At 35.8% G+C, this 26,355-nt stretch overlaps 1 protein-coding gene across 4 annotated transcripts in view; it reads right to left on the reverse strand.

The window, feature by feature from the left end:
* synpra (synaptoporin a) overlaps positions 1 to 26,355 on the reverse strand; it is a 68,690-nt gene that overhangs the window by 14,246 nt on the left and 28,089 nt on the right. The window contains exons 1-3 of one of the 4 annotated variants that reach the window (XM_021479802.3): positions 13,051 to 13,397; positions 6,253 to 6,377; positions 1,222 to 1,420 (exon numbers count right to left, since the gene is read on the reverse strand). In XM_021479802.3, coding sequence (XP_021335477.1) covers positions 1,222 to 1,420; positions 6,253 to 6,377; positions 13,051 to 13,074 — 348 coding nt within the window. In that variant the 5' untranslated portion in view covers positions 13,075 to 13,397. Of the gene's footprint in view, positions 1 to 1,221; positions 1,421 to 6,252; positions 6,480 to 7,001; positions 7,021 to 13,050; positions 13,398 to 26,355 lie in introns of those variants that run through there. The other 3 variants (XM_073916663.1, XM_681491.10, XM_073916662.1) reach the window with 3 other exon arrangements.

Genomic DNA, 26,355 nt, shown 5'->3' on the forward strand with positions numbered 1-26,355 from the left:
CTAGACCTCTGAAAAGATTTGGTCTTGGTCTGAAATACGAGCACAACATGGAGCATACAAATCTAGATGTACCAAAAAGATGTCACAAGATACAAACATAAAAACATAAAAAGGGCAGAATGCTCAAACCTTCTTTTTACACAATTTACATGTTGTAATATTTATAGAACTTTTAACTTCCACAAAATGATTTTTTGCAGTAGACTAAAATCTTTAAAATGATATTTTGACTGAAACAGTTGCTTTAAATGCTTTTTTAACAGTGAACAGTTAACTAAAAGGTCATTTTACAGTTGTTTTATGGTACTACTGTGAAAACTATTTTGCAACCTTCATTCTTAAGAGTGAAGCATTATTTTGGATGTTTAATAAGTTCAGTCACAAATTATACATCATAAAAGCATGAGTTTATACAACAGTGCAAACCAGGACCAAATGTATCAAGTGTGAACACACCAGGGGTCTCATATACTGTATAAACATGGCGTAGGCAGAAAACGTGGTGGAAACCCATGCAAAGGCTATGAACTATAAAAAACAAACTTGATGAGAGAATGTAAACAGTGATAAGTAAACACTACGTAAACTCTTAGATGAACCACTCTAAATCATTATATGAATCATAACCATTAACAAATACATTTCATTAATTCTGGGACATTCATTTACTTTTAAAAAAGGTTACAATGCAAAGGTTTATAAATGAGAAGACCCCAGCTCATGTCTTATCAATTATCTCTACACTGCAAAAAATGATTTTCTTACTTAGATTTTTGTCTTGTTTCTAGTCCAAATATCAAAAATTTCTTAAGTCAAGAAGAATTTTCAACACAAGCAAAACATATTGTCTTGTTTTGCGAAATATTATGCTAAAATTAAGTGTTTTTCCTTAAAACAAGCAAAATAATCTGCCAATGGGGTAAGCAAAATAATATTGTTTTTCCTTTTGACATAAGATTATTTTGCTTACCCCATTGGCAGATTATTTTGCTCGTTTTAAGGAAAATTTTTCACATTATTTCTGAAAACAAGATAATATGTTTTGCTTGCGTCGAAAATGCTTCTTGATATAACATTTTTTAGATATTTGGACTAGAAACAAGACAAAAAAATATCTAAGTAAGAATATCATTTTTTGCAGTGAAATATCAAATATTTTCTTAGTCACAGTCTACAAAGATTTGAGGATATAGAGATGTCTAAAATGAAACCAGTGCTTACAATGAGAGGTCCGCGGTTGTTTTCGCGGTACTTGTTCTGGAAGAAGATATACACCACAGTGGCCAGCAGAGAGTACAGAAAGGAAAACACAGCAATGGTGACAAAGAACTCAGCCGAGGAGGAAAAGTCTCCAATCAGGTAAAGCCGCTCTTGTCTCCTTCCCTCACACATCGGTACATCAAATTCCACTTGGTTCAACCTGTTTCATATAAGGCACAAAAACATCACTCTTGTTTTGTCAGCATCAGACTAGCGTAACATTCCTGTTATAAGGTTACTTTAGTTTCTGTCTGTTTCTGTCTTGGCCTTCTTTGATAACTATGAACTTGAAGCTCAAGCATACAGCATAACCTGAGGGCTTCTTCATATTGCTTTGGACATTTTGTGTGCGTGGTTGACCTTTCAGGGCAACAACTTGGACACAATACTCATAAAAATATTATTGCTTCTTGCTTAAACTACTCTTGAAATTGAGCTGAAACAGCACAGCTCTTGTGTTTTAGGGACAACTATGTTGTTTTATGTTCAATCAACTTATATGGTATGGTATACAATATGGTGGTTCAGTGGTTAATACTGACGCCTCAAAGCAAGAAGGTTGCTGGTTTGAGTCCCAGCGGGGACAGTTGGCATTTCTGTGTGGAGTTTGCATATTCTCCCCATGTTTATGTGGGTTTCTTCCGGGTGCTCCGGTTTCTCCCACAGTTCAAAGACATGCGCTATAGTTGAACTAAATAAACTAAATTGGCCATAGTGTATGTGTATGAATGAGTGTGTATGGATGTTTCCCAGTACTGGGTTGCAGCTGGAAGGGCATCCGCTGAGTAAAACATATGCTGGATATGTTGGTGGTTCATTCCACTGTAGCAACCACTGATGAATAAAGGAACTAAGTTGAAGGAAAATGAAATGAAAGAATCAACCTAAAATGATAAAAAACATTAAGTTAACTTAGTTAATTTGAGTAGGACAAAATGAAGGGATTGTGTGGATTCCAGCAGTTTTTAAAGTAAATGTTTGTGAGTGCAAAAGAATTCCAGCCAATCAAAAACATTAATCTACACTAAATTATAGTGACGCTTCATTACAGCACTTAGTTACCTTTTGTTTTTTAAATTGATATTGGATGCCTTTTGTAATTCTGTTACCACAATGGATACCAATGTGTGTTTTCCAGCATATGTGTCAGCTTTCTGGTTTATTTCTTGAGTACAAATGAGTGAATGTGTTTCTGTCTTCAGAAAGAATGTCTTGCTGGCTTTGAGAAACTGAAGATAGGCTTTTAGGTTGCTTAGGTGGTTTCACTGTTCAACAAAATAGTTGAAAACTAACTGGTAATCTGTCAGCTGAAAATGTGATTAAACACTTAATGGGGTCATGATCCAAACAAATCTAAATTCCCTTGATCTTTTTACAAATAAGATGTCATTGTACTATAAAAAGTACCTTGTATGTTACCTTGTTAGAAAGAAAATTGCCTAAAATCAGATTATATTGAAATCACACATTGTGAATAAGCCACTTTATCTTGTAATAGTGTGTCTAAACTCCGCCTCCATATAAGATCCAGGGCTCTATTTTAATGATCTAGGCGCAAAAGCATTAAGGGCGTGTCCGAATACACTTTTGCTATTTTAGGGACAGAAAAATACACTCTGCGCTGTGGTGCATGGTCTAACAGGGTTGAGCTTATTCTCTTAATGAGTTATGGGTGTGTTTTGAGAATAAACCAATCAGAGTCTCATCTCCCATACCTTTAAGAGTTCTTGAGTCGCACCATAGCGCATTTGCTATTTACATGGCAGACTTTGTACGTGGAAAAACTGAATGCTTCACGAAAGAAAACAGTCAAACAGACCATCTTCAGCACGCAAATGAGAGATGAGCCTCCTTTACCTTCACTTTCTCTTTTTCGTGGATAAGGAAACGTGTTGTACGCACAGACATCCATTAGCCTAAATAGTTAATTTAGCTTGTTAAGCACAAAGGTTAGTTTTAAAAACTTTTCCAAAATTCAGTTCTAATTTCCAGCAAACAAATAAATGAACAATAATAACAAAGTGTGGTCAAAAAACTGAGTTATATACAAAAACACATGCCATGTCTCATATGGTCTAAAATCTGACAGGTGGGCAAATCTAAGCTTATTTTTTATAAAACAAATATAAATAGGGATATAATAAATAATACTATTGATAATAGTAATATTGTACAAAAGCAAATTGTCATGAATAAACTAAAAAAAAAGCCCCCCCGAGATGAACAAGGCATGGGAGCAGTGGTTTTTATATTTATAAAAAAGTAACTATTGTAATATTTTGATCCTTTAATTCTTTTTCATTTAAAGATATTTACGTTATGCTGTGCATCCTGTGTGTATGTGTAAGCGAGGCATACAACTAACGCGCTCTGCTCTGCACTTTAGCCCTGCTTTAAGCTGGTCTATTGCGCAGTCTATTTTAGTTTCTCAAATTAGCAACATGCCACAATTGTGCCTTGACACGCCTCCTTTTTTTTACCTAAGCACCTATGGGCACACATGAGCGCAAATACATTTGCTATTTAAACAGCGTGGTGCAAAACGTCAAAATGACTCTAGCATCAAGCTGAAACTAGCAAATACATTTGCGTCACGCCTTGCACCGCATTGCGCCGGATGTATGATAGGATCCTCAATGCCTGCTTCTACATCATTACCTGTTTAGCTAAACCCACTGATTCACACTGGAGTCAGTATAAAAATAACGAAAGATTCCAATGCTAGTTTATGCAAAAAAACAAATTATAAATATGCTCAGAAGACAACAAGGCACTGTGTTGTGCCAAGTTTTGAAATTTTTTTTTTTTGCATTACCTTCTTTCTGACCTCAACATTAGGAAAGAGGACGAATGTTATTTGTAATTTAAGAACTTTGTCCTTTGTTCACTTCATTTTACAAACAAAACACAATTCATTGCAGGATTTTTGAAGGCTGAACCTTCCATTTTACATGTACTCAGTATATACATTTTTAAATAAATCACATCGTCCATCTATGATATAAAAACATACATGCAAAAGCTGACATCAGTGAACACAGCTGTCCTTATTATTTTCATTCATCTATTCATTCATCTATTCATTCATTCATTCATTCATTCATTCATTCATTCATTCATTCATTCATCTATTCATTCATTCATTCATTCATTCATTCATTCATTCATTCATTCAGTCATTCATTCATTCATCAATCCATCCATTCATGATTCATGTTCCTTGGGCTTACTTTCTGATTTATCTGAGGTCGCCACAGCGAAATGAACCATTGTCAACCAGAAGCAACCCAGTACTGGGAAACACCCATGGTAAACTGGGAAACACTCTTACATTCATAGACACACTCATCCACTATGGCCAATTAAGGTCATCCAATTCACCCATAGCACATGTCTTTGGACTGTGGGGGAAACCTCAACATGGGGAGGACATGAAAACTCCACACAGAAAGGCCAACTGGCCCAGCTAACTATTTAGCCACAGTGCCTTCCCTTTACAATTTTCAAGAGTTCACACTTAGCTGATGATTGATAATAAAGCGTGTTTGGCATGCTGTGCCGGGAGAGGCCCCTGAGCTTAGAATATCCTTGAGCCCGGGACTCCCTCCTGTTTAAAGGGTGAGAGAAAAGTTTGAGCTCAGGTAGGTCTCGAGAACTCCCCTACTTGTGAACTGCTGTCTGCTTGTGAATATCTGACTAAGAGTGGCATTAGGATGCTATTTTGAAGTAGTGAATTAACTTATGGTGTATGTCTTTGGATGGTGAGAGGAAACTTGAGAACCCAGGAAAAACCCATGCTAAACATGGAGAGAACATGCAAACTCTGCACAGAAATGCTGACCGGCTTGGAGAGGGCCGGACCAGCAGCTTTCTTGCTGTGTGGCAAGAGTGCTACCCACTGGGCCACCGTGCTGCCCTATCAGAGAAGGGGAGGAGTAGGGGTGGAAAGGGGGGATTCTTCGAGACGAAGATGACTGGAATAGAAAGCTGTGGTAATTTATAGTGTGTCAGTATTCATCTGATTGGTGCATATAAACGGAGTTAATGCAGTACCAGCTGTGTTCAGTCATAAGCACGTGATCCTCTCGAAATTACTTTCAAGAGTTCACACTTAGCTCATGATTGATTATAAAGCTTGTTTGGCATGCTGTCCCGGGAGAGAGCCCTGAGCTCATCAGATCCTCGAGCTTGGGGATCTCTCTCATTTGCAAGGCGAGAGGAGAGTTTGAGCTCAGGTAGATCTTGAGAACTCCCCTGCTGTAGTAGCTAATGAACAGATAATAATTGCTCTTAAGAGATAACTACTTACTAGGAGCATGTCCATGGTGCTGATTTGGATTGTCAAGTAACTTAAGTTGCATGTTTTTGGATGGTGGTAGGAAACAGGGAAACCCGGGGGAAACCCATGTGAGCATGGGGAGAAAGTGTTAAATCCACACAGAAACGTCAGCTGGCTTGGTAAGGACTAGAACCATTGACGTTCTTGCTGTAAGGCAACAGTGCTAACCTCTGAGCCAACGTGCCACCCATCTAGGAAAGAAGGAGGAGTAGGGGTGGAAGGGGGGATTCTTCAAAACGAACATGGCTGTTATATGGAACTTAGGGTATTTATAGTGGCTTAGAAATCGTCCGATTGGTGAATCATAAATTGAATAATGCGTGACCGGCTGCAAGCAATCATAAGCACATGATCCTCTTGAAATTAGCTTATAAATAAACTTCACTTATAAATAAACCACACTTCGAAATTAAAATATGGAGCAAATAAGGTTTTCTTCAGATTCTAATTGGCCAGTCCTAATCAAACAGTTTGGGATAAAGCAGGACAGAAAGTAAAGCAGTTTCCCTTAGATTCACAGATTCATTATTTGAACTAATAAAGAATTTTTGCAGTTGTAACTGTCAGCACACACAGAGAATATAAAAATAAAATGATCATAATCAAATACTTCTCTGCAGAGAATATTCAGCGTTGCTATAAATGAGCCTTACCTGAACGGGTAAGCGAAGTTGATGGCAATACTGAGGTTGCTGTCAGACTTGTTGATGCAGTCCACACTAACCCGCATTTGCCCAGAGTAACCTCCACATGTTGCAAAAGCAAAGATGGCAAAAAGCTGAGGGAACATAACATGATGCACAACAGTTTTACAATTATGACATTATAGTGTCTGATCATTTAGTCATACATCCATTTAAAACCACTCTATTATATAGACCTGTTTATCTGCTCATTATTAAAAATTTCTAATCAGCCAACTACATGTGAGCAGCTTATCGCAGTTAGGCATGTAGACGTTGTAAATACGGTCATCTGATCAGAATGGGGAAGGCAGGTAATTAATGTGTCTTTAAATGTGGCGTGTTTGTTGGTGACTGACAAGCTGGTTTGAAACTTCTCATCTACTGGGAATTTCACACACAACCATTTGTGCAAACTCACATTTCTTCAACCATTTCTGCAAACACACAACCATTTCGAGCTCACAAATGAAAAAATATCCAGTTAGGAACAAGTGAATGTACAAATGAATGATATAATAATGCGAATGCAATCTCACAGCAATACATAATCGTTTGATTTAGTGGTTAATTCTTATTACTTTGTCCATTTTTGTATGATTTGCTCGTCCACATAATAGAGTAGGCTTAGGGGTCGGTTGGGAGCACGCCTGACTTTAAAATGTTAAAAATCACACGTACAAATTTGCCACTTTTATGACAATATTTAAAATAGTTACGTTTTATCATGAGATCGTGCTCTTCTCCCCCTGCTCACAGGCACGCTTCCAGCCGGCACTTCAGGCTCCCCCGGACAAAAACCAGCAGATTCAGGAACAGCTTTTTCCCCAGAACTGTCTACCTTTTGAACTTTGCCCCCCACTGACTCTTTTGCCCCCTCATACACCCCACTGCACTACTTAATATTTGCACAATTAAAATTGCACATATTCATTTCACTACATTGCACTCATTTATTTGAATTGTACATATCCTTTGTACATTTACATTTGTAATTATGTTCATATCTATCTGCATACTTCTGATTATTAATAGCAAATTGTACATATATTCATCTATTGTTATTCTCAGTTTATAGTTATTCAACCTGTATATAAGGGGCGAGGCAGTGGCGCAGTAGGTAGTGCTGAAGCTTCACAGCAAGAAGGCCACTGGGTCGCTGGTTCCAACCTCGGCTTAGTTGGCGTTTCTGTGTGGAGTTTGCATGTTCTCCCTGCCTTCGCGTGGGTTTCCTCCGGGTGCTCCGGTTTCCCCCACAGTCCAAAGACATGCGGTACAGGTGAATTGGGTAGGCTAAATTGTCCGCAGTGTATGAGTGTGTGTGTGTGTGTGAATGTGTGTGTGGATGTTTCCCAGAGATGGGTTGCAGCTGGAAGGGTATCCACTGCGTAAAAACTTGCTGGATAAGTTGGCGGTTCATTTCACTGTGGCGACCCCAGATTAATAAAGGGACTAAGCCGACAAGAAAATGAATGAATGAATGAACCTGTGTATAATGTTCATAGTACGTCAATCTGTAAATATTAGCCATAGTTTTTCTATAACTGCACTTTATAACTTATACCTATATCCTGCACTTGCTGCTACTGCACCGGTTAGACTTAAACTGCATTTCGTTCCCTTGTACATGTGTAATGACAAAAAAGTTGAATGTAATCTAATCTAATCTATAGATCCCCATGGAGTTAATGTCACCAAATGGGATCAATCCAGTTATTTTTCACCATCACCACACAAGGAACTGGGCCATTCAGTTTAGATCATGCATTTGGACAAAGGGTTAAACTGGTGGTGTTAGAGCATAGAAAGTTGTTTTGAACAGTAAACACTTCAGTTGTATCCAAAATGACCTTCATACCCTCATTCACAATTCTCCACATTAGTCACGAATACAGTCCATTTGAAGAAGTGAATGAAAACATTAAGCATTAAAGTTATTTGACACATAGTGAGCTGTCTGTCTGGAGATACAAAGTATTTTGAGTTGGACCAGAGTCTAGCCCATAGGTTTACATCAGTTATATGCTAATTTATTTATCAGAATGTCCACTATGGTGTTAGACAACACTACAAATGGTTCCTTCCACAATTAGCGCTCAATTTAAGGGTATATAGGAGTGACTTCAGATAGCAGTTGAGTTACAGCTGCAGAAGAAGCATTAGCAAACTGAGGATACAACACACGTGAGCTGATCAAAACTAAAGATGAATTTTAGAAAGGTTGTCTAATCCAAGCGCCAATTCTTGTTCTGAAATTTGTATAGTGGGATTAGAATTTGGCCAAAACAGCATGGATCCATCCTGCACCATACAAGCTGTTTAGGCTGCTGGTGGTGATAACAGTGTAGTGGATGTTTTATTGGCATACTCTGGTCTCCTTAGTGCCAGTTCAGCATCATTTGAACACCACAGTCTTCCTAAAGTATTGCTGCTGACCATGTTCATCCCTTTATGACCACAGTGTGTACAGCTTGTCAACTTGGCTACTTCCAATTCAAATCACTACAACCTAGTTTTCTGAACTTTGTAGAGAGCTCATTAGACTTAAATGACATCCAGAGTCACCAGATCCTAATCTGGTAAAACACCTTTGCGATGTTTTGTAACAGTGGATTCATATCATGAGAAATCTGCTGGAACTGTGTGAAGACAATTGACAGGCCTTTGACAACAAATAAATGAGAATGGTTTCAAGCAAGAGAGCACATTTTTTGTGTGATGACTATGCTGAGAATTTGGGAAGAAATGAACAACATGATGTGCTTCGACTTTAAAGTGACTTTGTCACGAGGGCATGAATAAAAGTTGAAATGGCAGAGGGGTATCCAACGTCGTCAGTTTGCATGCATAGTGTGAGAAATTAACTGCAGTTGAACTTGTCGAAAAAAAAATGAAAATGAAATGTCCAAAATCCCATATGGTGCCTTGACGAAGACAAACTGTTGTTGTGTAAAACGCCACAGAAACGAATTGTGACGTAATGGTGTTATTCGAACTATAGCTGCATCCCAAATGGCACACAATGCACTATACACTTATGCACAATGTACTTATGCACTTACACACTCAACTGCATACACTGTACAAAATGAGGGTTCCACACAATTTATTCATATTTTCCCAACACAAATTGATTAAGTTAACTTAACACTGATCAAATTTATGTGGATTGAACAATTCTAAAAACAACAAAATTAAGTTGTCCCAATGAAACCTCAAGATGGTGTTGTTTTAGCTCATTTTTAAAAAGTCGTTTAAACAAGCAAAAAAAAATCTTTTTTTGAGTGTAGTAAATGTATAGTCTCGTCAAAAATGAAACACATGTTTTTTTCCTAAGTGGAAATTCAAACCGTTTCCCAGATGATGTTTGACAGTTGCCAAATTAGTAAAATGAATGACAAAACTACCAAATAATATCTGCTATAAGTATAACCACATTAACCATTGGGAGGCGGTATAATTACTCTCTAGGAGAATTTAGTTCTCACAATCCAAAACAAATAATCCAACATCAGTGCCTGAAAGCTCCGCCCCTTCTGCTACGTAAGCAAAGCAGCAGCCATTGAGTGCGTGAAGTGTAAAACATTCCACACTTAATTTTACTGAGTGAATGAGTGCATCATCAGGGTATTTAAAGTGCACTTATTCATTTTAGCGTAGTTTTCAGTGTAAATGCAATACTTACACTATTTATACTACAAAATGGCGTAGAATAGTGCATAAGTATGCGATTATGTGGGAAACACCTTTTGTACTATAACATGTAAAAAAGGATCATGAACGCAACATTCAAAAAGCAACTCATGTAAACACCTTAATTCTATTAGTGTCTAATTCAGATTAAGGCAAATAATAAGATTATTAGTGATGTCCATTTAAAAATAGTCGGTCTAACAAAGCATTAAAACAGTTTTGAAAGAAAAAGGAGGTCCAAGGATTTCAGCGAGTATGTTACAAAAACTCTACATTGACATGAGAAATGTTTCCACACCAGCTAGAAAGGACAGTTTCTAGCCGAGTTAATTGGCCTAATCATTATTGTTTTATTTAGATTCTAGATTAGCTCCAGCAATGTGAGTCTGTGGTCAATTTCAATTAAGTGGGAGCCATTGTAAACAGGTGATTAATTCTCATCCGGAGGCGTCAAACACATTTGCAAAGGGTATTTGCAAACATTGAGCGAAACTATGATGCCTGAACAGCTTTCATAACAGTGATCACACCAACTACACGTCTCTCTCTAATTAAGTAGAGTTAAGCATTTGTCCTTTAACACCTCTGCAGATATGTCTATAGCAACCATTTTTTCCCACTATTTCCCTCTTTATTTGTCATGACCCTTTTTTATTTAGGCCATGATTCTGTTGTGAAGGCTAGTTTTATGAAGCCCATAACACAAGCCCTCTGAGCTAAACTGACTTGCCTAAACTCATTTTTGATATAAGAATGGGCTTTCTGTCAGAGGCAATACATCTCAATGATGCCAGACACAAGTCGTTCTGCAAGAATATACTCATGATTCAAGAGAGAGTGCATAATGTGAACAAACATAAACTGAGTAATCGAAATGCTCAACATTTATTTTTTGAAAATAGGCAACAAAATTTTGAAGAATTCTGTAGTAAAAAGGAATTAATGATGTAATAATATGGCAAGCATAAACATATATTTTAATATTTCCTGGAAATACTTTTCTGTGGTCCACCAAACAAGAAATCCTCACACCATTTATTATTTTCTATAGGGAAAACAACCAACAAATTTACTGTGTACATTTACTGTGTTTCAAAGGTTATACCATTATTTTTTTCATTCATTCATTTTCTTGTCGGCTTAGTCCCTTTATTAATCTGGGGTCACCACAGCGGAATGAACCGCCAACTTATCCAGCAAGTTTTTTACGCAGCGGATACCCTTCTAGCCGCAACCTATCTCTGAGAAACATCCACACACACTCATTCACACTCATACACTACGGACAATTTATTATTTAGTCTTTGGACTGTGGGGGAAACCAGAGCACCCGGAGGAAACCCATGGGAACGCAGGGAGAATATGCAAACTCCACACTACCCACTGAGCCACCCTATATACATATATATATAAATTCTATAAACCTATCATTTTAAACCTGACAATAGGGACTGACATAGATGTCTCCACAGTTTTTTGTAGATATAAGGTACAGCCCCTGTCTTCAGAATCAAACACTTTTAGAGATGTGGAGGATTGACTCTTTTCACAAGACTGTTATGACAGTTTAACAGTCATCATATTCTTAAATCCCTGAAATTTTTCAATATTTAGATTTTTAAAATAATGTATGAACATTTATATGCATTTATGTATGTATTATATCATCTTTTGCATCAAATTACAAAAAACTAGTTACCGCTTATGCGAGGGGTTTCTAATGCAGCATCTATAGTGCTGAGATTAAATTTGACATTATTCTCTCCTCTGGCTGACATCATCAGTCTCACACTATTTTTTTCCTTTTTCTAAAAGTCTTCATAATACCATCGAGGAGTTTTTCTTTTATTATTTCAGTAAATGGGATTGTAATAAAATTATTTATTGTGCTCTCCTATTCACTGTTGTCTTGGTTTACCCAACCATGACGCCTTCCAGTACTCAGAAATCCGGAAATGTTGAAAGACAGAGAGACAGACAGACAGACAGACAGACAGACAGACAGCGAACAGACAGACAGACAGACAGACAGACAGACAGCGAACAGACAGACAGACAGACAGACAGCGAACAGACAGACAGACAGACAGACAGACAGCGAACAGACAGACAGACAGACAGAAACATAGAATGCAATTGAATTAATTATTAGAAAAAATAAACTGAGATAAGAAATCTGTCTCTCATTCTATTAGTCAGTTCATCTCTTTACCTATTTAATAAACTAAATAAGAATAAGAAGTTTTTATTTTAATTATTTATTTTTAGATTTTTTAAAGTGTAGATTATTTGTAATAGTTTAGAAGTAAGCTTATAACTTTATGTCTATTCTGATGATCTTTTCTTCAATAATTAATATCTATGATGTCACCATGGTAACACACACAGATAGATATATGCAGCAAAACTCCTCACAGCTGATCACTACAGACACACTTGTTTCATGCACTCTAAAATATGCTGGGATGTTGTAAGCCAATGTTTGGTCAAATATGAAAAAATCCCAACATTAAGTCATTTATTTAAATTAAATTGAAATGACACTTTTTAACCCAAATGTTAGGTTTGTCCATATTTCAATTAAATTAAATTCATGTTTATTTATATAGCGCTTTTACAATGTAGATTGTGTCAAAGCAGCTTAACATAGAAGTTCTGGTAAATTGAAACTGTGTTAGTTTCAATTTACCCAAAATTGAATTACAACAACTCAGAATTGCAGTCCAAAAACACTACCATACAAACAGAAGAAAATCTAAACCTTTGCTGTCAAGCCAAAAGACATCTTTTGCTCATTGATTCTGAATAACGAGTATTCATAATCAACCAAAAATAGACTCATTCTGAATTATGACTGATTCAGTACGATGTGAGAGCAAATTTAGCACCTAAAAGGACTGACAAATGGGACGTTATGGAGACCTAAAGTCTTGGAATTAACTGCACCAAAATCAAAACTAACATCTTCCAACACAAAACACTTCAGACTATTAGTAGTATCGAGTTATTGTAGCTCAAGGAATCAAATCACTTATCTGCAATCAGACAAACAGACAGTGTGAAGCCAGGACTTACCGGGGCAAATATGACCATACACATTTAAAAGCCAAAAACAGAGGAATCCAGCTTCAGAACATATCAGATACTGCTGAGAGTCAGATGAGAGCAGTCTGTGTGCTGGTCCAGTCGTGTAGATGTTGAATACGAGCTCAGAAAAGAAGGACTGCCTGCCTTAATATAACACTGCACTGCCTCTTTTGCTCAATAGCCTCAAACACACACTGAAGAAAACTGATGGACTCCCCAAATTTTCAGATTAAGCAACATGTACAGGCAGAGAGATTGCGTGGCACAGTGATTTTACCAGTAATGGGAGAAAATGAGTTTGGGATAACAAATGGTGGTATTAAATTTAGTCATTCAGTAGACACTTTAAAACAAATTAATTTGAGAGAGTTAAGTGTGTCACTCAAAAAAAGTTATTATATTAACGGATTAAAATACTTTAACTTAAAAGGACCTTAATATTGTCACGCATGCTTTTTTGTATGATCATTTAAACGATAAAAGATAACCGTGTTAAATAATATAACTGATCATGTATATTAATTATCAACATGTTCTCAGCTACAATGATGCTCTTTGGTTTACTGCCCTAAAATATTTTTATGGAAAATAGTGTTAAAATTTATTTCAAATGATGTAAACAAATGTTGTTAAGTTGCTGTTAACTGATTGTTAATTGTTCACCATGTTATCCAAGGTTATTTCAACCATTATGTAAAATTGTGTTTTAAATTGTGTATAATTTGAGTATAACTGTGTGTCCCTTGTGATATTAAAAAATAAATCTATTGCTGAAGATTGAAAGTTGATATCGAAATGTATTGAGAAATACACATACATTAACTAACAATATTGTCTGTAAATCTGTAGTAAATATTATTGGGATGTGACAGTTACCACCTGTAAAGCAAATATTATTAAGGCAACACTACAATTATGTCATGAAACATGCGGATAAAAGTCTGAGTTTGTTCTACATGTTACATAGATGCCTATTTCAGATTTATGTCAATATACAACATGATTAATAATAACCACAGACAACAGCTCTTTATATAAGACAGCACTGGCCTGTCATTATAGCAAAAACAATGATGCCTTCTCAAGACTAAGCACAAAATGTCTGCTCACATATCATGCCAAAGTCACAACCCTTAACAGTGAAGCGTATGTCTGCGCAATGAAAATAAAATTCTCATGATGCCCATTAGAAAAACTCAATATGCCACAACTGGTGCTGAATCTCTCACATTCAAGATGCTTTGTCACAGACTAAACAAATCTGCCTGTTTCTAAAAGATGAGGTTGTGCAAACTTTATCATCATTGATGTACTTTTGGAATTTGAGTTTAAATTTGAATATTTGTTTCTAAAATATATATATTGTTAAAGTCAGTGTAAATCAGAAGTTTTTGAGACTTATATTAGTATGTTGATGTACTTCTTACTGTAACGGAATATTGAGTAGCGGGTGGGGATTTCCTTTTGTACACAATTCCCTCATAGCAAACAAATGGTAAGAAGGGTTTGGTAAACTTTGATCGAAGTTGTAATGTGATAGGAGGTTGACAACTGAGTTGAGGATCCAAATTAAGCGTTTATCAATCAATCAATCAATCAATCAATCAATCAATCAATCAATCAATCAATCAATCAATCAATCAATCAATCAATCAATCAATCAATCAATCAATCAATCAATCAATCAATCAATCAATCAATCAAGCCTTTATTTGTCACTACACTTTCGTATAGCGAAATTGGAAATTGGACCCCCCAGACCATACACAAAACATCACAAACAACTTTTCAGGGGAGACAGATCATAGGAGGTAGCATTTAGAAACGAGGAAAGATACATTTGGACAGTTAGGCTAAAAAACACCCCCTCAGCTTGCCCTTGATTAGGACAAAGTGAGAAAAGGGAGAAAAACAGCCCTATCTTAGCATAAGCACACCGGCAAGACACAACATAGACAGAGGGGATGGGAACAGGGGTAATGGAAAACAGTCCGTTGAGTGCGGGCAGCCAACTGGTCCAGCAGCCATTTCCGGCGCAAGTCACAGTCCCGCCCACGCCCCACATGGGTAAAAGCACACGAAAGGTCAGAAAGGTCAGGCAAGCAATGAATCAAAACAAACAGACAAAGCAAGGTCAAAACATGGCTAGGCTAAACAAGGAAAAACGCATCGTAATGCTCACAGATAAACAAGACTCAGCTCTGAAATGCGTGTGCTGTTTAAATAGTCCTTGTAATGAGTTCATAACGATCCTCTGGTTGTGTGTGTGTGTAATAAATGGAACCCAGAAAAGGTGTGTGTGAGCGGTGCATGACTGGATATGCAGTTCTTTAGTGTGGTGTGTGTAGTTCTCTAGTGATCCACATGTATATCAGTGATCTGAAAGGATTAGATCGCTGGTGATTGTGACACAAGTTTACTAAAAAAACAGTGGAGTTACTTGTACAGATTAATTGCTCACATAAATAATAAAAATGTAAAAATATTGTAAATTTTGATTCTATTTTGAACTTTAAATATACTTGTAGCTTTAAGTATAGTAATGATTGGGGTATTGCAGCAGAGTTCCACTTGTAGCCTTTACAATTCATTTGCAGAGAAGGTGATAAAGTGGACAAAAGAGAACTTTATTATAAAGACTGGTCAGACAGGCAAAGTTCGAGACAGGAGAAAAACAACAAAAAAGATAACCCAAAAAGAGTAAGTAAAATAGATTACCAGAGGTCCGGGCAGAAGACAAACAATTATAAAGCAAGAAACAGTCCAAGAATCAAATCAAGGAAACAAGTAACATGTTGCCTGTTTCTAGCACATTTTAGCATATGGCTAAGTAAAATTGGCAATAATTTAATATAATGTATTTTACACCAATCTCCCACCACCCTCCCATTTTGTTATTTCTCCCGAAAAACTCCTACACTGAAAAAAATGCTGGGTTTTACACAATTAATTTAGGTTGTGCCAAGACAAATCGATTAAGTTAACACATTTAACTAATTTATGTGGATTGAACAAAAAAAATCAAGTTGCTCATTTTAAATAAGTAATTTAAGCAAGTAAAAAAATATATTTTTGAGTGTATTGTTCTGCAGAAGATAATCAGAGTCTGAATTGGTGCAATGCATGGTGGGGTGTGTAGTCCGGGTATTATGATGAAATGAGAGTTTTCTTAGACCTGTTGCAAACATAAAAAGTTTTAAAACATAATTTAACAAACTGTTAACATGTTTCTAGCATGCTTAAGCACATTGTTAAGCCCCCAGTATACTTTAAACAAAAGAACGAATTGAAATAATGTTATTTTTGAATAAATTCCAGCCAAAGAATGTATATTTTGATGTTGTTTTGGTAGCTCAAAACCAAAGCGAACTTTGCCATATAAACACCTTAAGCTACCATTGGTTATTTACGCAATCTCTGAACTCTGCATCCTTTGACGTGCAATTCATTTAAGACATGAGAACAACATCAAATACAACAACATTAAGAAAATTAATACAATGGAGAGTCAAGTAGAAGAGCTGTTGCAGACGTATCCGCACCTGTATGATTGCTCACAGAGGGAATTTAAAGACTTAGAGTTGTTTACAAAAAAAAAAAAAAAAAAACATTGAGTAGTTTTTATCTCTCAGCTGCAATTTTTGTGTTCAGGCGTACACACAAGCAACGTCACACATTTACAACTTTGGCCCCCTGCAGCATGGGGATGTTGGAGTGTTCAAAAACAAATACGAGCCACAAACTTGTGCATTAAAAAGTCCATACATGTAGTATAGTGGACTTTTAATACACAAGTTTGTGGCTCATATCTGTTTTCACAAAATCCCCATTTCTAAACTATTGTCTGTTATTTTTAGAAGAATCAATATGTCACTTATTAAATCAATAATCAGATTGAACTGATATTGCGAATCTGAATCAATACTCAGACCTATCCTGCGTGTCTGACCTGATTCTGGCGGTCATAACCTCCATTGAAGGAGATGCAATTAAAATATGCCACCAGAAGAATGTTTAAATCTTACAAGACAAACTTTAATTCAGGATATATTTGCCCTTTAAGAGTTCAGCCTGAAGTGTAAGGATTCCCTGGTGTGTCCATACTCCAGTCCATCAGTTGAGATCCTGCTGTGATGGATTTATCCATTCAATACAGTGAACCTTTGCTGACGCAATCAGCTGAAAGTGTGTCTGACAGTGCTAGAATCACACTGGAGTTTAGCTGAATCTAATGGACAGGTGTGAAAAACCAATGGCATGACAGGTTAACGGAAGAACGACAGCGTCTTTCAGGGACCTGCAGATGTGCTGAACACCTGTGGAGCTGCTGGTGCTTTTCTCCACCAAAACACTACCAGTCTTTACACTCTCCAGCACTGAGACCACTCAAAAGTGTGTCAGACAGAAAGTGTGTCATGTTTCTATCTTTAGTGAGGGTGACCTGGGGTTTGGGGAAAGCCTCGCTTCAGTCTGAAGATGAAGAGCTGACACAGAATTAGGAGACCTGAAAGATGGAGGTGTCCAAGTGCTTTAGGCTCAAAATATGTGTCTAGAAATCCCACAGAGAGACTCTGATTCTCTGCTGCATTTAAATTCAATAGAAAACACATTAAGAAGTTCTGGAGGTTATGACAGCACAGTGTTTCGTAAGCTAAATCACTCCTTTTTAGGTCATTTCAACCGGTTTGTAAGATAATATATATTTTATATAGTCATGAAAACATTGCAGTTTTATTATAAATGGGTGTATTATTATTATTATTAATAATAACAATAACAACAATAATAATAATGATAATAATAATAACCATAATAATAATAATAATAATAATAACCATAATAATAATAATAATAACAATAACAACAACAATAATAATAATAATAATAATAATAACCATAATAATAATAATAATAATAAGAAGAAGAAGAAGAACAACCATAATAATAATAATAATAATAATAATAATAATAACCATAATAATAATACGAAGAAGAAGAACAACCATAATAATAATAATAATAATAATAATAATAATAATAACAATAACAACAACAACAATAATAATAATAATAATAATAATAATAATAATAATAAAAAATGTATGTCATGCATGTCTTTCCTACTGTGGAACTCAATGGCTACTAGTTTCCAACATTCTTCAAAATATCTTCTTTTATGTTCAATAGAAGTAGAGTTTTAAGAATACTTGACATATCCAAATGCACACACACACATTATGAGTGAGGAGTGAGAGCACACACACATACACTATAACTGCACTGACTGTACAGTGACAGTAGTTCATGTCATTGAGATTTATGGCAGAGATGCTGAATCTCCTCCAGCAGGAGACATGATGTGCTGGAGCAGACAGTAGAAAACCACTGTTATTCAGAGCACAGCAAATCATTCTGTAACTCTATCAAACTGCCTTTCTCTTATTTAAACTATGATGATTTACTGTACATGAGCTGTTCATATGGATGTGAATGTAAATTATTTAGAGAATTCTATGTGTAGATTTAAATGTTATATGTATATGTATATTACTACCTGACAAAAGTCTTGTCACCTTTACAAGTTTTAGGAACAACAAATAATAACTTGACTAGTTGATCATTTAATATAAAGTGGCTTATGTGAAAGGCAAAGGCAGAGTTCATCAAGATTCTTTGGATTCATCTTTAATGCCTTCTTCTTCATCTTACCTCAGACATGCTCAATAATGTTCAAATCTGGTGACTGGGCTGGCCAATGCGGGTGCACTTTGACCTACTTAGCTTTCAGAAACTTTGATGTGGAGGCTGAAGTATGTGAAGGAGCGCTATCCTGCTAAAGAATTGCCCTCTACTAAATGTAACCCCAAACCATGATTTTTCCTTCACTAAACTTGACTGATTTCTGTGAGAATCTTCGGTTCATGCGGGGTTCCGACAGGTCTTCTATAGTATTTGTGATGATTAGGATGCAGTTTAACAGATGATTCATCTGTAAAAAAAATATACCTTCTGCCACTTTTTCAATGGATCAACTAGAAGTCAAGATATTATTTGTTGCGTTAACTAAGATCGACGACAAGACTGAGGTTAGGTAGTGTATATACTGTACAGCATATGTCTCCTCCAATCAGGCATGTAGATTTTACCAAATTGTTATTGATGATGCTAACAAATATATTATAATTTATAAAACACAATTAAGATTATTATCAAAGGCAATATTATTATGATAGCAAAATTCTGTTTTTGAAGTAATTTAACATTTTTGAACCAAAACTTTCACATACTGTAAAAAGCATGGCAAATTATTACCATTGTCAATACAGTTATAAGTATTCATTTTTAATTAGTTGCATTCTACTTTTTAGGAGTAATTTATTATGATATATATTGTTTTAAATATAATATAAATTCAAATTCAGAAAAATATCAATCAATCATGGCACATCACACACAAAATAATAGCAAAAATCCTTATACACATATCAAAAACCATACTTATCAATATTTATAACATTATATGTAATGCAAGATCAAGATGTTTTATGCACTTAAAATAATTTAAGGGAGTAAATCTGTCAAGATTTAAATAAGTGCCTGCAGGATTTTATGTTTCTATTTCTTTGGTTGCTGCTTGACTGATAGTTCATTGTAATGGCAGGTGAAGAGCGTGAGATCATACTGTCCTCATATTTCACAGCTGAGAGTATCAGACAGAGGAAAAGCCCTCTGAAAGCGTGTCTGAAATTAATTTCTCCTGTGGCTCCTATTGAGTTACAGAGGGAAGTATTTATTCAGAGCCACTGGTCTCGGGCCTGAGAGACTGAGGGAATCCAATTTCTCATTTATGTGGATCGTTGGAGCGGCAGAAGAAGTGGCCGTGTATCGACAGAGCGCTGACGCTCATCCGACCACTGCTAATATGTTTTGAATGTGGATCCAGCATTGAGGGCGGTGTAATGGAGGTCAGCAGAAGGGGCTGCAGCTCCACGTCTCAGCACTGAAACACAGGCTGAGCAGATCTACATAGCATATGGCCTACTACTGTTATATATATATATTTTTTTTTTTATTTATAGATTGGGTCACTTTTTTTTGTAACAGAAACGTCAAATTTGTATTTTTGACTTATTCAAAAGAGCTATTATTATCATCCTTACATGAAGCTTAAACAATAAAAAAAAATAAAGCAAACCAGGAAAAAAATCACCCCTAAGAAAAACAGTTACTTTCAAATTTATTTAAAATGTCTTATACAATCATTTTCCTTCGCCTTAGTCCATTTATTAAACAGTGGTCGCCACAGCGGAATGAACCGCCAACTTATCCAGCATATGCTTTATGCAGCAGATGCCCTTTCAGCTGCAACCCAGTATTGGAAAACACCCATACACGCACATACACTACAGCCAATTTAGTTTATTCAATTCACCTATAGCGCATGTCTGAGCCCCTGTAGGAAACCCACGCAAACACGGGGAGAACATGCAAACTTCACACAGAAATGGCAACTGACCCAGCCAGGACTTCAACTAGCGACCTTACTGCTGTGAGGCAAAAGTGCTAACCACTGAGCCTCTGTGTTACCTAGGCTATACATTTCTCATATTTTAAAATGTTACGTTTTACAAAATTCCCACATCTTTTAACTACAAGATTCATCTTAAATTTCAGAAGATTGACGTTATACATTCACTTAAGATAAATGCAATTATATTCTGTTTGCAGTGTTATTTTATTTATTTACACAAACATATTAAATATCTATCAAAAATGCTAAAATAACAGTGCTTTGGAGTTTTCTTTGGACCAATATGATTGTTTTTTGAAAGCTTTTGTTCTGTGATCTTTTTAACAGTCAAGTAGGTACGATCAACATTTGAAAGGAGCTCCTTTGCTGCCCTCGTCTGTTTTAGCCAGGAAATGCTTTATTGAGTAAATGTTAAAACAGGTCTAGAAAATAAATAAAAAATGAAGAGTATAAATGCTTTTGGGTGCTTCTGAAATCACACTATGTAGCTAAATATTTAAAACATTCACACTCAAAGCAACAAAGTGTATAAGCTAGCATTACTAGCGTAAGAAAAATTCACAAGGCCTTAACAACATGTAAATAATTAACATACTACTGGTCCATTGACATTTCTCTCTGAAAACAAGTCTTTTATTTACTTCATAACCAGTATTTGCACTTTCTGTCCATGTAACATTCAGACTGGACTGATAACTGAAAGCCATGCAATTAGCGCCATCTGGTGGCAGCTTCAAGATGAGCCTCAAAAAAAAAAAAAAATGCACACAAGATACCAAGTCAGATGGTGTGGTGTGATAGGGAAACCATCACTGAATCTGAATAATGTGGACCTCTGGGAGTTGTAGAGTGTATAGCAAAAAGGGGAAGATGCGTCAGGATGATGATGATTTAATATGTTCCTTTTTAAGCTACTGTCACTTACTCACTTCGCTCATCCGTAGTAATTACAGCAGAGTAATTATCCTTATATAGCTCGCTTTACATGTTTCTGTGTGTGTGTGTGTGTGTGTGTATGTGTGTGTTACATTTTTGATTCCCATGAGGACATGGCTCATATATAACAGACAATTGATTACTCAGAAAATGTAAAAATGCAGATTGTCTAAAGTGAACTTTGGGTTAAGGGGTTGGTTTTGGGTAGAGATATGTGTACAGTGTTTAAACATTATGTCTAAGTGAAGTCCTTGTGGATGGGTGTGGGTGTGTGTGTGTGTGTGTGCGTGCTTGTGTGTTTGTTAGGTTCTGTTTATGGGCAAGAAACCTTGGGTTGAAACCTAATTCTGCGAAAAATGTAAAACTATTTTAAAAAGAAAGTATAGATTTAGAATTTCCAGAAGAACAGATGAAGCTTTTTTTATTGTTATGCAGTGTAATAGATGATCTTGTAGTCAGTGTGTGATTATAGTATTATTAATAATATATATTATGTATTATTATACATTGAAGAAGGCGGTCAACTTTTTTGGTAGTGGTTTGATAATACATGCTGCAGTGAATCAATTTATGAATGTATTTAAATTACAGCCAATTTATTAATGAAATGTAATGTTTTCAGTGTTTTGAGGGATATTTAATGACTTTTTTCGAAATTACTGTAGTTCAAACTATACAAATTTTAAGTCTAATTTGCATGAATGGCTACACGCAGACATAAACACCTATTTTAACGTGTTTTGTAAATACTTAAGATGTCAATTGGTGCTCTAGAACTGCCAGTTGAAGACTGTTGAATGATATTTGATAAATCAATATTTATATTATACATTTTTAATTATTAATATTTAAGAAAGCTAATAATGAAGAAAGTTATTATTAAAGGGCTGACCCCTATACATCTTGTTTTGATGTCCTTCTGGGGGGATTAAGTGTTATTTAGGGGGGTCAATCCTCCCCAACCCCCCCCTGTAATTCACATCCTGCTTATAGTATCTGCTATAAATGCAAAGCCATATTTTTAAAGAACGATCATGTCACTTTTATGCATGACAGGTGACATTTAATATTAAAAAATTCTTCCATCATTTCTAAGTTATGTTAAATATTTCTTATCTAGATCCCGTATAAAATCACTTCATCACCGCATTTTTTCTCTTTCTGTGAAAGGTTTCTGTGAAATTTTCTACATTTCCATTAGCCATATTATCATTTTGCAATTTATTCAATTTGTAGGATAAGGGAAACACAACTAACAAGTCAGATTTGTGTGTTTTTTTTTTTCAAAGAGAAATAAAAGTTACAAAGTAACAAGCTCAGTCATTGGGACGGCACCTTTTTTACTGATAGGTACCAATATAGACATTTCAGTCACAAACATGTACACTATAAAATAATCATTCTGTAAAATTTACGGTAAAAAAATGGCAGGTTGTTTGGCAGCATTTTACCATTAAATATATGGTAGAATTACTTCTAAATTTACCTTATTTCATTAATTTACATGGTGATAATGCACCAAGGTTTTGAAGTATTAACATCTACATTATACCTTCCTCATAAAGGCAATGAAATTGCCAAATCACTAAAATTAAATGAGTGTAATTAATGTTTAAGTATTTAAATTTGTGTAATTTTCACAATTTATAAACACCATCATGGTGACACACATGATACTAAAGTAATGCTAAGACTAAAGTAAACATTATCTACAGTAGAACATTAGTACTGAAGGGCTCTATTTAACTATTCTAGATGCAAAGTCTAAAGTGCATGGCGCAAAAGCATTAAGGATGTATACAAATTCATTTTTGGTATTTTAGGGATAGAAAAATACGCTCTGCGCCCTGCCGCGTGGTCTAACATGGGACATTTTAATCCTTTTTTTTTCATACATAAAGATATTCGTGTGTTGCTGTACATCCTGTGTGTCTTAAACAATGTGTAAGCATTTGTATCCACATAGGCGCATAACTAATGCGCTCTGCACTGGTCTTTAGACCAGCTTTCAGTTGGTCAATGGCGCAGTCTATTTCAGTTTCTCAAAATAGCAATGTGCCAACCAAGGATGTAGAATTGGCTTAGACGGAGGTGACGTGTCCCCACCATTATCCACCCATTACTGAAATATACCTACCAATAATTTAATCAACTTCAAAATAAAATAATGCTCCATTAACCCGTAGAAATTTACATGTGCACAAAGTCAGGTTCACTTTGAGTTCACTGTAATACTATAATTAAGGCAGTGCAATTAATTCAGTTAATTTCAGTAAATCAAAATTCAGTTTCGATTTTGACCTCCATCATTATGAAAAACAAACTGGAAAAAAAATTGCGGCACACTTCTTTATATTTCTGTACATTCATAACTTCTCAAAGCCTGATTGCAGTAAAACCATGTAAATTGACTTTTGCAGCATGTGACGTGATTGTTATCTGTATTATTTAAGGGTTTATTTTATATTAGTAAGTACTTTATTCGTGTTTTTTAAAAGCATGAACCAAATTTGCGCGATGCATGCGCTCTAGAGATGTATATTCCCACCAATTTTAAGAGCAAATCTACGCCCCTGTTGCCAACAATGTGCCTTAGCACACCTCCTTTATAGACCAAAACACCTATGAGTCCATAAAGTGGCACAAATGGATTTGCTATTTAACCAACATGATGCAAAACATGAAAATTAAAATTGCGCTGGTCTGAAAATAGCAACAAATCGCACTAAACACGTCTTGCGCCTTACTGCGCCAGGTGTATGATAGGGCCTGTAATGTAAATAACTGAAGAGGAAAAAGATAAAAACAAAAAATCGAGAGATTTTGAACCTTTACTTCTGTGAGTGTATAAAACAACAACATTTAAAATGTCTAGTGTGTTTTTGTGAACACATGTGTCTTGATAGTGTGAGGCAGTGGAACAATGCACAAACACACACTCTCACATGAATGAGCACATGCTTGCCCAAACAAATAAGAACACACACACACACACACAAACACACAGGCTTCACCCGTTCTCTGCTGTCCTGCATTACAGCTGTGTTTGCCTCTGTCTCGCTCTTTCACACTGGTGTAACTGTGAGCAGGTGAGTGTTTCCATGCTGAGGCTTGTTTATCAAGCTTTCACAGCTGCATTCTGCAGGGCAAAATGAAGAGCGCGGAAAGTGGAGAGGATTACAACAACAACACGCAGCCACACACACGCACACACGCACGCACGCACGCACGCACGCACGCACGCACACACACACACACACACACACACACACACACACACACACACACACACACAGTGCAACTCTATTTTGACTATTCTGAATGAGAGACAGAGAGAAAGAGAGAACAACTATCAGTGTTTAATGTGGGGATTGATAATGTGGTCCTTTTACTGAAATATTAATTATTATTACTGTTTATAGTATTTACTCTCTCTCCCTCTCTATATATTGAGAGAGGGATGTATGTACAGTTGAAGGCAGAATTATTAGCCCCCGTTTATTTTTTTTCTCAATATCTGTTTCATGTAGAGCAGACTTTTTTTCAACACATTTCTAATCATAATAGTTTTAATAACTCATCTCTATTAACTGATTTATTTTATCTTTGCCATAACAGTAAATAATATTTGACTAGATATTTTTCAAGACACTTCTATATAGCTTAAAGTGACATTTAAAGGCATAAATAGGTTAATTAGTTTAATTATAGGCAGGTTAGGGTAATTAGTCAAGTTATTGTATAATGATGGTTTGTTCTGTAGACTATCGAAAAAAAATATAGCTTAAAGAGGCTAATAATTTTGATCATAAAATTATTTTTAAAAATGTAATTATATTCTAGCTGAAATAAACCAAACAAGACTTTATCCAGAAGAAAAAAATATAACCAAACATACTGTGAGGATTTCCTTTCTCTGTTAAACATAATTTGGGAAATATTTAAAAAAAATAAAATAAAATTCAAAAGGGCTAATAAATTTGACTTCAACTGTATACATATATGGGTTGTACAAAGAAACACCTGGTTTTAGACCATTATGTATGGTGTATGGCCTCCTTTTCGGGACAATACAGCATCAATTCTTCTTGGGAATGATAGTCCGGCACAATGGCCAGTAGGATTTTGCAATAGTATCTTGGTGCAAGCTGAGATTGCATCACTCAGCAATGCAATGTCAAACACTATGCACTGTGACGGGTAGGGATAGGGGTGGGGTTAGGTGAGCACATTAAAAAGCATTGGATGCAGCTCAGATTGCACTGCACAATGTCTGCATCCAGATTCTTCTTACAAGATAGTAGCCAGTTCACTATAAGTGATGCTGGTGGAGGAAAATGTTACGCTTCTTCAAAAGACCCTAAAGTGGCTCAATAATATTTGATTCTGGTGACTGTGCAGACCATAGGAGATGTGTAGACTCACTTTCATGTTCATCAAACCACTCTGTCACTATTCTGATACATGACATTGCCTTCAGAATACAATGTTTGAACCCTTGGGTGCACTTGGTCCTCCAGAATGGCTCCAGTAGTCCTCGGCAATTATAGCCTATTTAGCACAAGAACTGGCCTTAGTATGGATATAACAAGTATTGATATTGCGGTAACACTTTACAATAAGGTTTATTAGTTAATGCGCTTACTAACATGAACTAATCATGAACAACACATGTACAGCATTTATTAATCATAATTGAACATTTACTAATGCATTATTAACATCCAAGTCCATGTTTGTTAACATTAGTTAATGCACCATAAGTAACAAACTAACAATGAACTACTGTATTTTCATAAACTAACGTTAACTAGCATGAACAAATA

Source organism: Danio rerio, chromosome 11 (genome assembly GCF_049306965.1).
Source record: "Danio rerio strain Tuebingen ecotype United States chromosome 11, GRCz12tu, whole genome shotgun sequence".
In the NCBI taxonomy this organism is placed as follows: Eukaryota; Metazoa; Chordata; class Actinopteri; order Cypriniformes; family Danionidae; genus Danio; species Danio rerio.